The sequence below is a fragment of the Tetrao urogallus genome (assembly GCF_951394365.1).
Source record: "Tetrao urogallus genome assembly, chromosome: 2".
Taxonomy (NCBI): Eukaryota; Metazoa; Chordata; class Aves; order Galliformes; family Phasianidae; genus Tetrao; species Tetrao urogallus.
In genome coordinates this window covers 24,707,588-24,719,991 of record NC_136814.1, presented here as the reverse complement: position 1 = coordinate 24,719,991, position 12,404 = coordinate 24,707,588, and the positions used below count along the sequence as shown (strand labels likewise).

The following is a 12,404-nucleotide window of genomic DNA, read 5'->3' as shown; positions in this document are numbered from 1 at the left end:
CTGTAGGATCACCATCCATTCAAATGCTGTGTGGCCTGGAACATCAGCTATTACAGTGTTAGATTAGGCTCTTTTAAATAAGTAGCCCATCGCTTAGGATATTTCAAGTAGTAGTTAACTTACTTAGGCGTCACCTGAATGTCCAAGAAATAAAATTAAATTTAAAAAAAAAAAAGTCAATTTTATTGCGATTTGTCTGATTAGAGAACAAGCTGGCTTCCAACTGCTGGTCTTCTGCTGCCATCCTGTGGCGAAGTGGACTCACTTCATGCAGCACTGCTCAGCCACTGCCTGCTCTCCCAGCACTTCGGCAATGCCCACCAAAAATAAGCTTATGGGCTTCCCACGCTCTCTTGCAAGAGACGCTGTAACCTGCTGCCCCAGCTTCATGCTTTGCTGTTACCAGTCTTGGTTTGATTTCTGCTTGATGAACCTTAATGATAGATAGTATAGAAGCAGGAAACAGAAAATATTGCCACCAATGATGATGTAGCTTATGTAAAGAGGCTCTGAGTCCAGACCCAGAGCCTTGGTTACCTGTAAACCAGAGAACAGAAAATTAGGAACTGGCAACATTTTTTTCTAATGGATTAATTATTGAGATTTTTATTAGAGAGTGACTTACAAGTCTTCCTGGAATTTTAATTGTAACGTTCCCATAAGTCATATCATATATGGAATCAGTGAACTGAATTTGCATCATGCCTTGGAAATTCCATCTGAGAAAAGATACCTTAGAAACCCAATATGGAACTGGAAAAAAAAAAATGGCAGGAAAAATGTGTATAAATAAGCAGAACTGCTGTCTTGCTACCATGCATAACTTCTTTACAACCAGAGACCGTAAATGTATGAGAGTTTATTATTGGACAAAATATATTATTTTGTGCAGATGTAAATCAGGAGGAAGCTAATATCTATATCCATCAAATTCCTGCTGTCTGCTAAGCCTCACTGGAGTTCAATCTTCATTTACTAAATATAATTCACCCAAGAGACCAGGTAACACTCCAGATTTTCAATAATGCTTTTTTGGACCAAACTTATCATTATCTCGGTTCCAGATGGAGAAACTAATATAAAATGAACTCCACTCTCACTCTAAAGGTGGTATTCTCCTGCATGAGACTCAACCACACAGTAACCAATTGCTGATGGAAACCACCAGTGTTACAGTTCGGAGGGATATTGGGAGATTTGTTTTACCTGTCCAGAGCTGTTCCAGGCTTATCAGAAAACCACCACTCAGGTAGAATGAAGTGAAAAGGACATTGCCAAAGAAAGCTGAGAGCTGTAACGTTGGCAGCAGCGCTGACACCCAAAGTGCCATTGCACGGGCACTATATACAGCCAGCCACACCGAGAAGAAGTTCAGCAAAAAATGTTCTGCTTCAGGAAACAGATTTGTCAGCCAGTAGATGGGAACCCCATAAATTATAACAAAAGCACAGTGCTCGGGAAGCTCCCCCAAAATCTGTTCAGGAAGTGGGGAAAAAAAAAAAAAAAAAAAAAAAAAAAGAGAGAAAAATAAGTCACACAACAATCACAAAATGTTGAGATGCGCCTTAGTGTATTTATGAACTGTTTAGAAAAACTTCAGGCCCCCTTAGAATGCAATTGCTATCTTTTCCATCGTTGTGACGATTCCTGTAACTAATCATTACGTCACTAGGCCTTTTGTTACAGATCAGATATCTTGTTTTGCCACAGTTTTTGCTGTTTCTAAGAACTGAGGAGGCTTTCCCTAAGAACTAGTGTGCCTGCAAACAGGAGTACTGTTACTGACTATTGTGTGTCCTTTGTCCAAGCTTGGTTGAAGATAGCGTGACATCAAATCTAAAATAGGCTATTGATCCCTTCTTTGTCCTGGAGGTAGTCTAGCTAGCATCTACTTAATTTGCTGTAAAAAAAAAGAAAGTATGTATGCATATGTTTTGAAGTTTCTCAAATATCTGAAGATATATTAAATATGTGTATCTTTACATATATATATTTATTATAAATATATACATATATGTATATATAAATTTATATACATTTATATATATATATATAATTATATATGTGTATATAAAAAATTATATATACAAAGTAAATATGTGTAGAAATACACAGCTCTACATATATATATCCCTGGACTATATATATATAGATACATGTGTATATAAATCTATATACATGTATTGCTATGACTATTTTTTCCAAAGAGAGTTGGTACCATCCTCTAATACCAGCGTTGTAACAAATTACAACTACTCCTCTATGAATAATGTGCAATTTTTGTGACACAATGCAAAGAATATTTTTCTCTGGCAACCACTAATAAGCATTTAAAATCTTGAGCAGAAATGGAAACCTAAATTACAGATGCCATGGCAGGCAGAACTCATCTCACAGTGGCAACATCACAAAGAAGGGTTTCTTCTAAACCCTAATTCAAAAGAGAATATAATTTTTCTGAAGTCTTAATATATTTCCAGAAAATCTGGCTCTTTATGCATTTAATACATTTGTTTCTTGCTGATCAGTTCAGACCCAAACAACTATTGGAAATCTAACAGCATGTTGCCATTTCTGTTTTGCTATTGGTACAATTTAATATGAACGCTCTGTTTTACAGATCAAAATGTAATCAAACTTTCAAAGATGCTCCAGTTAATGAAATAAGAAGTTATATAAAACTGACAAACCACTAAATTTGACTTCCAGAGTTCCCAAGTTATGGCCGTAGAACCTCAGAAACCTCAGCCATGAGACATGGCAACAGACCTAAAGTAGCGTGAGGTTTAATCTATTAGCACCAAGGAAACAAAAATGATAGCCTTCGGTGTCAGACACAGAAGAAAAAAAGTCTAATGTGAGCATGATTATTTGTACAAGGCTATGTGTTGTCACTGCTTATTTCCTAATCCATCTGCATGCATTTCCTGGTGATGCAGCCACTTACCTTAGCAAAGAAGTATGGGGTCACAGAATACATTCCATTTTCCAAGTCGTGATAAAGCATTGCTCTTTCGGAATGACCTACAGGGTAGAAACAAACAGGCTGGTTTCACCTTAGAGTTGCATTTAGTAAATGTAATTTGTCATTGATTAAAGAACTTTCTGAATTTGATTTATAACGTTTACAGTAAAGTTCACACTTACATTTGGCAATAACATCCAAAATCACTGTGAATGGGGTTAGTGCACCTAACATGTACAGCAGTGCTGATGTGTCACGAATGGAGAGTCTGCTTTCATGTCCATAGTACAAAAATCCAATTAATAATGACATGACAAGGGCCTCAAATCCATGGACTAGTAATGTTGAAAGATCTCTGAAGTCGTTGGAGACTTGACGACTAGGAAAACAGCAACATTAATCATAAGGTATTAATGCCAGTTACATTCAGATATATTGCTCCAAATGCTCTGCTAACATCAGTTTGTTGAACTCGCTAACTCTGAGTAGGAATTTGTCTATCTGCTTCCAAACATTATTTGACTTAATTAAAAAATAAATAAACTTAATTAAAGCTATTGAGCACCTGTAGTGTAGCTTTTCAGGTCTGAAATGCTGAAAACTTGAAGGAATTCAGTGAGGAGGAAGATGTGGTTTTGGAGATTCAGAAGCAATTATTTCAGTAAGAGAAGTGTCTTCTTTAAGGGCCTATAATAGCAGCTGATACTAGCAGTGATGTTCTGTTTGTATTAAGCAAGTTGGCTATAGTTCTTTTGAGTACAGAAGCATGAATCTCAACTATCAATGTCCATCCATCATTGCTCTAATCACTGAAGCCTCCTTGGCTTCAAATCTGAGGCAGAAGCATGAGGACAGCAATGCCTGAGCCTACCAGAAGGCTGCCCAGGCTTGCTAAGTGTTGAGTCACCTTGATTTGGCATGGAGATCAGAATGGAGGTACCCAAAACTGGGATGCGCATTCCTGAGCCTGGAGGCTCCTGCTGCTGCCAAAACCTGCTGCAATGTGATCTGGAGATTATTTTTGTTTGGAAGGACTCCTGGGGCAGAAAAAAGGAATGCATATAGGACTGCTGCCCTACTCATAGGATTGGGGTGATCTGGTATAGCAACCCCTCTGCTCCATAGCTTGCTAATTCTAGCCAAGCACTTTCAGCATGTTCTCACTTCACATTTTGTACTTCTTAATGCTTTAAAATACAAATGGACACAATACATAATTGTTTAAGTTGGCAATAAGGTTACCTTAATAATACAGTGAACTGTTTCAAGACTCCTGGTAACTGATCACTTGAATGGTATGGCATGTTGATAACCTCTTCTGGTTTTAAATGAGAGCTGATCAAAAGAAATTAAAAGGAAATGAAACTAGCTGAGGTTGTAGCAGTTATTCCACATTTGTTGTATGGCTCTGTTTTAATTACCTTTGCTTGCTGGTAGTGGTCACAGCACTGTCACTTTCACTTGCTTTCCATAAGAAATCATCAAAATCTTTGATTTTTTCTTGGAACAAGCTGGCAAGAGTATTTGCTCTTTTTTGGCTTTCCATCTCCTTTTCTGTAGTGTGTTTATCAATGCTGGTCAGGTCAACTGCAAGATATTATTTGACACGATACTGTATGCTACAGATGTGATGAGTATATGATGTGTTTAGAATCAGAAATTTCATCGTGAACACACTGACCTGTGTGCATAAATTAAGCTACAATGGTTAAAACTTTGTTAGTCACTTCAGGTGGATACCGAGAAAGCGTGAGAATATTAACCAAGGAGGACATAGTAGCAGCAATGGTAGTTCATTTAGCTTTATAAAAAATGTTATTATTCAACAAATTATTTTTCAAAATCTAAACTAACAGTAGTATTTTCTAGTGCTAACTTTCAGTGCAGAGTGGCAATACCTGATATTTTACAGATGCTCTCTGGGAGAATCTGCATATTTGTTAACTACTATCGTTGATCTGATCTTCTCCGAACCACACTTTAGCAGAAGTCCATCAGGAAAATGACTTGCAATCTACCTTATTTAACTCCTCCCTTCTGATGTGGTCCTCCATTTCTTTTATCCACCACACTTCTGTATTTCTGTATGTTTCTGCATTTCTGTATTTCTTTCAGGTACTCCTCCTTGCCGTGGCATCTTCTGCCATTGTGTTCTATTTCTACCTTCCGTCTGCCTGTATTCTTCACCCTTCCTATCAGTTGTGGCTCTGTGCATTGCACTCAATGATCTTCCACCTTCTTTTCTCATGCCTCCCTGCCTCCAAATTGGTAGGGAGTTTGTCTCCCAGGGACTTTGTTTTCATATGGGAGTGGCTGCAGGACTTCCTTAAGGTTGTGCAGGACTGCTCTGAACCACATTGGTGACAAAGGTCTTTTTTTCAGGACTTGATATTAAGATTAATTTCTGTCTTATCTGTGTATAGCTGATAAGAACTAACACTGGCTGCCACATAGGCACGTCAAAGAGGTTACTCTGATGCATGGCGGTCGTTGTCCTTGCTAACTTGAATGCAAAGACCTGAGGGCAATAATGAAAGCAGCCAAGGCATCCTCTGTGGTAAATACTACTGCCATTAGACCAGCAAGGTGAGATTCCCTTTGAATGATGCAGGAAAAAAAAAAAAGAAGAATGGGTTTGGGACCGTGTAGTTAAATTTCTTTGAGGAGAGGAATCAAAAAGTACTGTTCTATGTTTGGTTTTTTTTCCTCCCTTCCAATATGTTTTGTTGAACAGCCCTCCTCTTTTCCATTTACTGTTCCAGGTGCATGTTATTCCTCCCCCTGAGAAACTAGCTTTCCATGTGTTTCTTGAATCAAATTCAGAGCACCATCTACAGAAGGAAATTGATCAGCTCATCCAAGTCTTTCTCAGCGAGGGTAAAAGTTTCAACAAGCTGAAACCTGGGAATAAGTGTACTAAGCTTGTGAAAGAGTTGCTACATCTGGCATGGTTAGGAGGAGGATTTTTTTAAATTGATTTTTTCTACTTATTTTTTGTTCCATTTCCTGTACTGACAAATATAGATTGTATAAAAAACCTGACCTTACTACAGTATTGATTTGAGTCAGTGATAAGGCATGTCTGAAGCAGGTCAATAAAAGTCAATGTTTGCTGATACACCCACAAAAGCAAATGACTTCTAAAAACCTTTTTTTATGACAGTACTTGATACTAACCATAGAAATCTGCAGGATTGCTGTACCTTGGGCAGGGGTAGCCTAGGTCTGTGAAGTACTGGACCATGTCTCTAGCTGTTCCAGAATAGACAGTGACTCCAGAAGTCATCAGAAGAACTAAATCAAACAGTTGGAAAATATCTGATCGAGGCTGATGAAGTGAAAGAAGAACTAATCTGTTTCCTCTGGCCAGTCTGGATAATGTTATCACAAGGTTATGTGCTGTAAAACTGTCCAGTCCAGATGTGGGTTCATCAAGTATCAGTATTCCTGCCAAAGACAGTGAGTTTAGCTGGTTTGGAAAATATGTTCTAAGTGAAAAGTTATTAGCCCATGAAATCTCACAGATACATTCCTTTTTAAAAATTCTAAAGTGTATTCCATACTAGAATCATGTAATATTCAATCATGACAACTTTTTTTTTTTCCACTGTTCTTTTGAATATAATAACTAAGAGTAACTTTTAAATGTTGTCTTGCTCCTATTGGAAATAAGAATAATGTTTTTTTATCTCCATTGGGATGAGTATTTAGGTTCTTCATTAAACTGTGGTCTATTTCATACCTGTTCACATCCACAAATGAAGACTAATGCATATACTTAAATTTTTTGTTGTTGCTGTTGTTTTGCAAATGATTGCTAAAAGCTTGCAAGGATTTTATTGCTTTGCAATGTTTATGTTGTTAAGGAACGTAATGGCAATGTCTGTATAAAGACATATTTTCTGTGATGAGGGAGATGATTTATGTTTGAAATGTAAAAAAGTCTTTACTTGAACTAATCTTTTTTTACTTTTTTTACTTGAGTGCCAGCACATATATTCTTAAATCTCTTTAAAAAAAAAAAAAAAAAAAAAAAAAAAAAAGGCTTCTGCTTCCATGGTAATAGCAGAAGTTTAACTCCATATAAACTAGAACTTTTCAGATCCATTTCCAAGTATTTCCAAGTGGAGGTAGAAGAGATGAAAAGAAATGTCAGGCAACAAGAGGCTCAGCCAAGATTATTAGTGCTGTTGTGTTGTTGTTATATACAAGGGCAAGTCGGGAATTCACTCCTGCAAGATCACTTGCAGATTTGGCCTCATCTTTTGCTTCTACTGAAGAGGATGGGCATTTTCTATTGGCATAAGCCAGCCATGTCAGAGTTGCACAAGAGCGCAATGTCTTCCTGTGCTGCCAAGAGAAGGACCTTCACTGTTAACATTGTACTTGTGAATAGGTCAGGTTGAAAGAAAGAAAAGCAATCCAAGGTTTATAAGAGATAACCAAGCCTCCAAAGTAAATTGTGGCATACAGTCAGGAAAAGACAAACCTCATGCAGATTTGCACAAACTGGAGCACTGCTGTGAGGGTGACTTCTGGCAATATTCAGTAGTTTGACTGATGGTGAGTGGAGGCTTCCAGAGGGGATTCTGCCTGGCTCTGTCACTGCTGCTCCATTGGCAAAGCTGGCAGAAGGGCTGCTAAACATCCCTCCTCCAGGGAGTCCTCCCTGCAAACTTATGAATGACTTTCCCCTGCATTCTCTTGTGTTCTCTAACTACTTCCCCCAGGGGTTTGTGGTGAGCACAAGGAAGTTGTCTGGGTTTTGCTCACCTGGGTTCCAGAGCAGCTGTACACCGATGCTCACCCTCCTCCTCTCTCCTCCTGAAATGCCACGGAGGTACTCATTCCCTACCCTCGTGTTCGCACACTGCCGCAACCGTAGCTCTGCTATTACATCCTCCACCTGGGGGAATAAAAATGAAACTGTGTACAGAAAAAGCTGAAAATAGTTAAAATTCATCCGGATATTATGGTGCTGTCTGATCGAGAGCCACTCGAAAACAAATCTTGGTTTTAGAGATGTCATTAAAAATTGCTCAGCAATAAGCAACGTATCTCTTCTTTTGGCCTCCCTGATGCTTTCTCTAGATCATTATTTTTTATGCACTTTGGGACAATTGCTGGTTTCTATCTTGAAAATAAGAAAAAGGTTTATAACTCATAATTTAAATTTTAAAAATACCAGAATGGCTGTTCTGTCTCCAAATACACTGAATCTATTGGATAACTTCTGTCAGATGTGTTTTGATAACTTTGTTTTTCCCCAACAGCTCAATTACCCTTTTTTGCCTTTCTGAGTCTGAAAAACATTCCGGAAGGCGCAGCTTGGCAATGAACAATAGCGTTTCTCTGACAGTCAGGTGGGGGAGCAATCGATCATCCTGCCTCACGTGTGCGATGCATTTCTTGACAAGCTGGGGAGTGCTGGGTTTGTTGTTGATCATGATTTGACCAGACTTGATTTTGCCTCCATGATCCCGGCAGGTTATCACATCAAGCAAGGATGTCTTTCCGCCAGCTAGAACAATCAAAATTGGAAAATAACTACGTTTCTAGAACATTAATTTGAAAACTGATTTATTTATATACAGAAGTTTTCGTTCCTTAACTTCTTTTCCTGAACCCTCACTTTTGCTTTTCTAAAGCAGCAAATACAGAATGGTCTTTAAAGAGAATACCAACACATGACTGCAAGCTCATGCTCAGAAGATCTGTCCCCTCCAGAACAGAGGACATGACTTCAATCTTTGTCATGTCTCAGGAGAATAGGGTGGATGGGCTTTGAGGACAGCTCTATGAGTGTGAGAAGCAAGATCTCTCCTTGTCCCCCCGGTCACCTTTCTTTTACCCTTTGGAGAGATAGCAGAAAGGTGCAATCCTGGCCTGGCTGCAGGGCTGTCACCTAAACACTCTGCATGATCTTAGTTATTGAAAGGAGCTGTGGATTCAGAAATGGCAGCTGTAACATCTGAAAGACTAAGGCATCGAATGATTATACTGACAATAAAAATCTTAATCATGATCAAATAGAAATTACTATTATTTGAATAAGACAAAAAGTCATTTAAATAATTAAGAAAAGCTGGCTTATGTTCAGAGATAAGAAAATGAAAACCATGTAATCAAAATATTATTTGGAATTAAATAGCAAATGACTTTTTCCCTCATGCTGTATGATACTTGAGGTGAACACAGAGCTCTCTCATTATGATTAGATGTCATTTATTTCCAGATTTCCTGTTAAAAGATTAATTCCACACTTGTTTTCTAATGTGTACACTTTAAAAAGGAAATCCATCCATCTGTAAAGTATGTATTGCTCAATTTAAGAGTGACATATTGATTGCCATTGACATTGTGAAACTCATCAACAGTTTGACCCATTTTACTAAGGCATTTGAAAAAATAGATGATAAACAGCTTTTAAAAATAGTTTGACTAGTCTGCTAAAAAGGGTATGTGTTCAGTGCATGTTACCTTATAACAGTGGTGTATCTATATCGCAGTATGTTATTTCATCATAAGCTTTTTTCATTTATTATGGGGAATCTCTAACGTACAACTTCATTTTCATTACAGGTATGTGCTCAGAAAAATTCCACATGAAAATGGGGGAAAAAAAACAGAGACCTGTTTTTAAGACACTGTAAGTCAAACAGAAGAGGAATTATCTTCTTAAGTTTTACATTAATTGATCTGAAGGTGGTAGTTTATCCTCTAAGGGTTGTTTGCATGCGAAGGGAATTGCTATTTGTGGTTATGCTCTACCAGTTGCCACTGATCTCTGTAGGGTCTGGCTTCGTATCTGCTATGTTAGTGGGTGAAGTCTGCAATCTACATTTGTTTTTTTTTCATAAGAGCCGTGAAGCTGCTTCACATGCAACAGAGGTGAGAGTGCAAACCACAGTGGCAGCAGGGAACAAAGAGCAAATATACAAGTCATAGGAAAAATTGGTTTTGAAAACAAATTCATAGTACATGTTTCTCCAGTATGATTCTTTGTTTTCTCACACTTAACTTTTTAATGATGTATTTAAGTGATACATTTCTACTAGTTGTTTCTTAGCTAGATTTTGCCATTCAAAGGGCTGACGAGTATTGTTTTCAATTGTCTATGTTTTATCCAAGGGTTGATCAAATCATGAAACATGGTTGCTCTTACCAGTGCTTCCTATAATAGCTAGCATCTGACCACTGTGAACTTTTAAATTCAAGTTCTGGATTATTGACACGTGAGAATCAGGACCTGAGTTCCAGGGCAATAGCAATTGCATCTGCATGAGTTTCTCATACCACGGAATCTGGGATGCCAGGTTAACCTAACAAAGAATAAAAGCAAATAATAAACTACTTCACGGTAAGTACTTTCAAATCTGTTACAAAGCAGAGAATAAGTTAAAATAATATTGCTAATATTCAGAAATACAGACAAAAATTCTCTTCGAGGCATGTATGTTTTTCATCCTTTGCTCCTTATTTCTGTTAATCACCAAAATTATCTGTCCTGTAATGTATTGCTATTGTACATTATTAATTTTTAATACAATTTAAAATTACTCAAAACTGGAAATTATGAAGCCTACTTCAGATGCCCCATGGCACAGAGAGAAGTGACAAATTTCACTAGTTTTCTGAAATCCTCCTTATATTTGTTATCCATGTCATCCTGCCATCTCCTGCATACACATTCTTGCCAGCAAAGGCTCCTGCTATCTCTGGCTGGATGGAAAATCGCTCTGCTTCCATCCTCCAAGGAGTAATTTAGCTTAAGACAGAAAATGGCCTATAAACTGACCTCTTCTCCTGTGCCATCCTCTAGCTTTACTAGATATGTTTACAGTGGAGCATGTAGCCAATGCTACAGCCAAGAGCATTGATCCTTCTTACAAAACTTCTGTATATTTCACTGTGCAACATTTATATGAACTTGAACTTTATTCTACTTCTAAAATGGCTTACAAAATGAAAGAAGAGCTGCTGGATATGTTCCCTGCTCAAGGGAATTACATAAAGTAGAGTGTTTACCTGGTAGTTGAGTTCTTTGACCTCAAGAACATTTGATTTTCCGCTGTATGTGAAATACAGGCTGTTATCTTCTTCAGAACAAAAAATACTGTCCTGGGCCTTGATGTGGAGAAAGTACTAGCTTAGTTACAACAGTTAATTGCAATACCTAAAGAGCTATTAAAATTTGATTACAGAGAAAAAAGAAATAGAGAAATAGAAATGGAAATATGTGCAATGGGATATACCAGTTTTGTTAAGTTTCCATAGAACAAAAGTGCAAAGGGTTGAAATGTTACCTGTTAGCCAGCATGAAATGCAGTTTGTTCTAAAGTTATGTCAGAGGGCCAGGTATGCTGTGCTGTGCTCATCTTTCAGTTGAAATGAGTCTATTTCTGAAATGGAGCTAAATCCTATGCCACCATAAGGAGATGAATCTAATCTATTCTATTCTATTTTTGTTACTATAGAAGAAATGGATGACTGTTGGAGTGTTAATGTCTACTGGATCAAAATGGTATGTATTGAAATCGGTATTTTATGGCAGCTAAAAATCACACTATGAGCGTGCTCGTTATTTAATTCATCCATACTGTACCATAGTAACCTGAATCAGTTAATTCACCACTGCACACGTACAGAAGATAATTTGCTAATGTCAATGCTTATAAAGAGCAAATAGTAGCTGCAAACAGTGAATGCTCAGTAAGAAAATGTTAATCATAATCAGACAGGGTATTAATTTAACCAACCAAAATATCCAGATACCCACCATCTCTGCTGAAGAAATGTCTTGTAAAATAATGGAGCAATGGCACGTTATCCTAAGTCAGCATTCAGAGATCATCCTAACCCCTGTGTCTTTTGTCATAACAGGGGCTAAGGCTCTTCCAGGGATTTATAGTTTGAGTTCTCATTTCACCCAATTCATGTAACTTTCAGCTTCAGCTGAGGGCTGCTGGAAGAGCTCCCTTCCCCTGTTTCCTGTCTAGGTACGCACTGGAAAGCAGCAAGATACTAAATTGCCTGAAAAGCAACACTAAGACCTTGCCAGCTCTCTCTGCAGTCCTTGGAGGAAGCCTGGGCACTGGGCATTGCCTCCCAGCAGCCCGCAGCCAGCCCTCTCGCAGCTCTCACTCACCGATGAGCTCGTGCTTGTGTCCTGGTTCCAGTTGGCACGTTCCAGAGAGATGTTCTCGGGGGCTTTCTTCATCTTGGCTGCACAGGACCTTGTGCCCTGTGCTGCTTCGGTGATGGGCTCCTGCAGAGTCGTGGGGAACCTTCTCTCCTTGTTTCTGAGCTTTCCAAGCGCCTTCAGAGCAGTGCCCTGGTGTCTCTGCAGCAGGCGTGACCTTGTGGACTGGGAAATACTCCCCTCCTCCCAGACACTGACAACTAGGGGTAAAGGTACATCAGATAGGCGATTAGCTGA

General features: G+C 38.4%; 1 protein-coding gene across 1 annotated transcript in view; it reads right to left on the bottom strand.

Moving 5' to 3' along the window:
- Positions 1 to 399: 399 nt before the first annotated feature.
- Positions 400 to 12,404, bottom strand: part of LOC306958705 (ATP-binding cassette sub-family G member 8-like) — a gene marked incomplete at both ends in the record, with an annotated part of 46,070 nt that continues 34,065 nt past the window's right edge. The window contains 12 exons of the mRNA XM_079550298.1: positions 400 to 537; positions 626 to 753; positions 1,207 to 1,474; positions 2,948 to 3,024; positions 3,148 to 3,344; positions 4,208 to 4,300; positions 4,387 to 4,552; positions 6,143 to 6,412; positions 7,739 to 7,871; positions 8,248 to 8,486; positions 10,131 to 10,287; positions 10,994 to 11,104. Coding sequence (XP_079406424.1) covers positions 400 to 537; positions 626 to 753; positions 1,207 to 1,474; positions 2,948 to 3,024; positions 3,148 to 3,344; positions 4,208 to 4,300; positions 4,387 to 4,552; positions 6,143 to 6,412; positions 7,739 to 7,871; positions 8,248 to 8,486; positions 10,131 to 10,287; positions 10,994 to 11,104 — 1,977 coding nt within the window. The remainder of the gene's footprint in view (positions 538 to 625; positions 754 to 1,206; positions 1,475 to 2,947; positions 3,025 to 3,147; positions 3,345 to 4,207; positions 4,301 to 4,386; positions 4,553 to 6,142; positions 6,413 to 7,738; positions 7,872 to 8,247; positions 8,487 to 10,130; positions 10,288 to 10,993; positions 11,105 to 12,404) is intronic.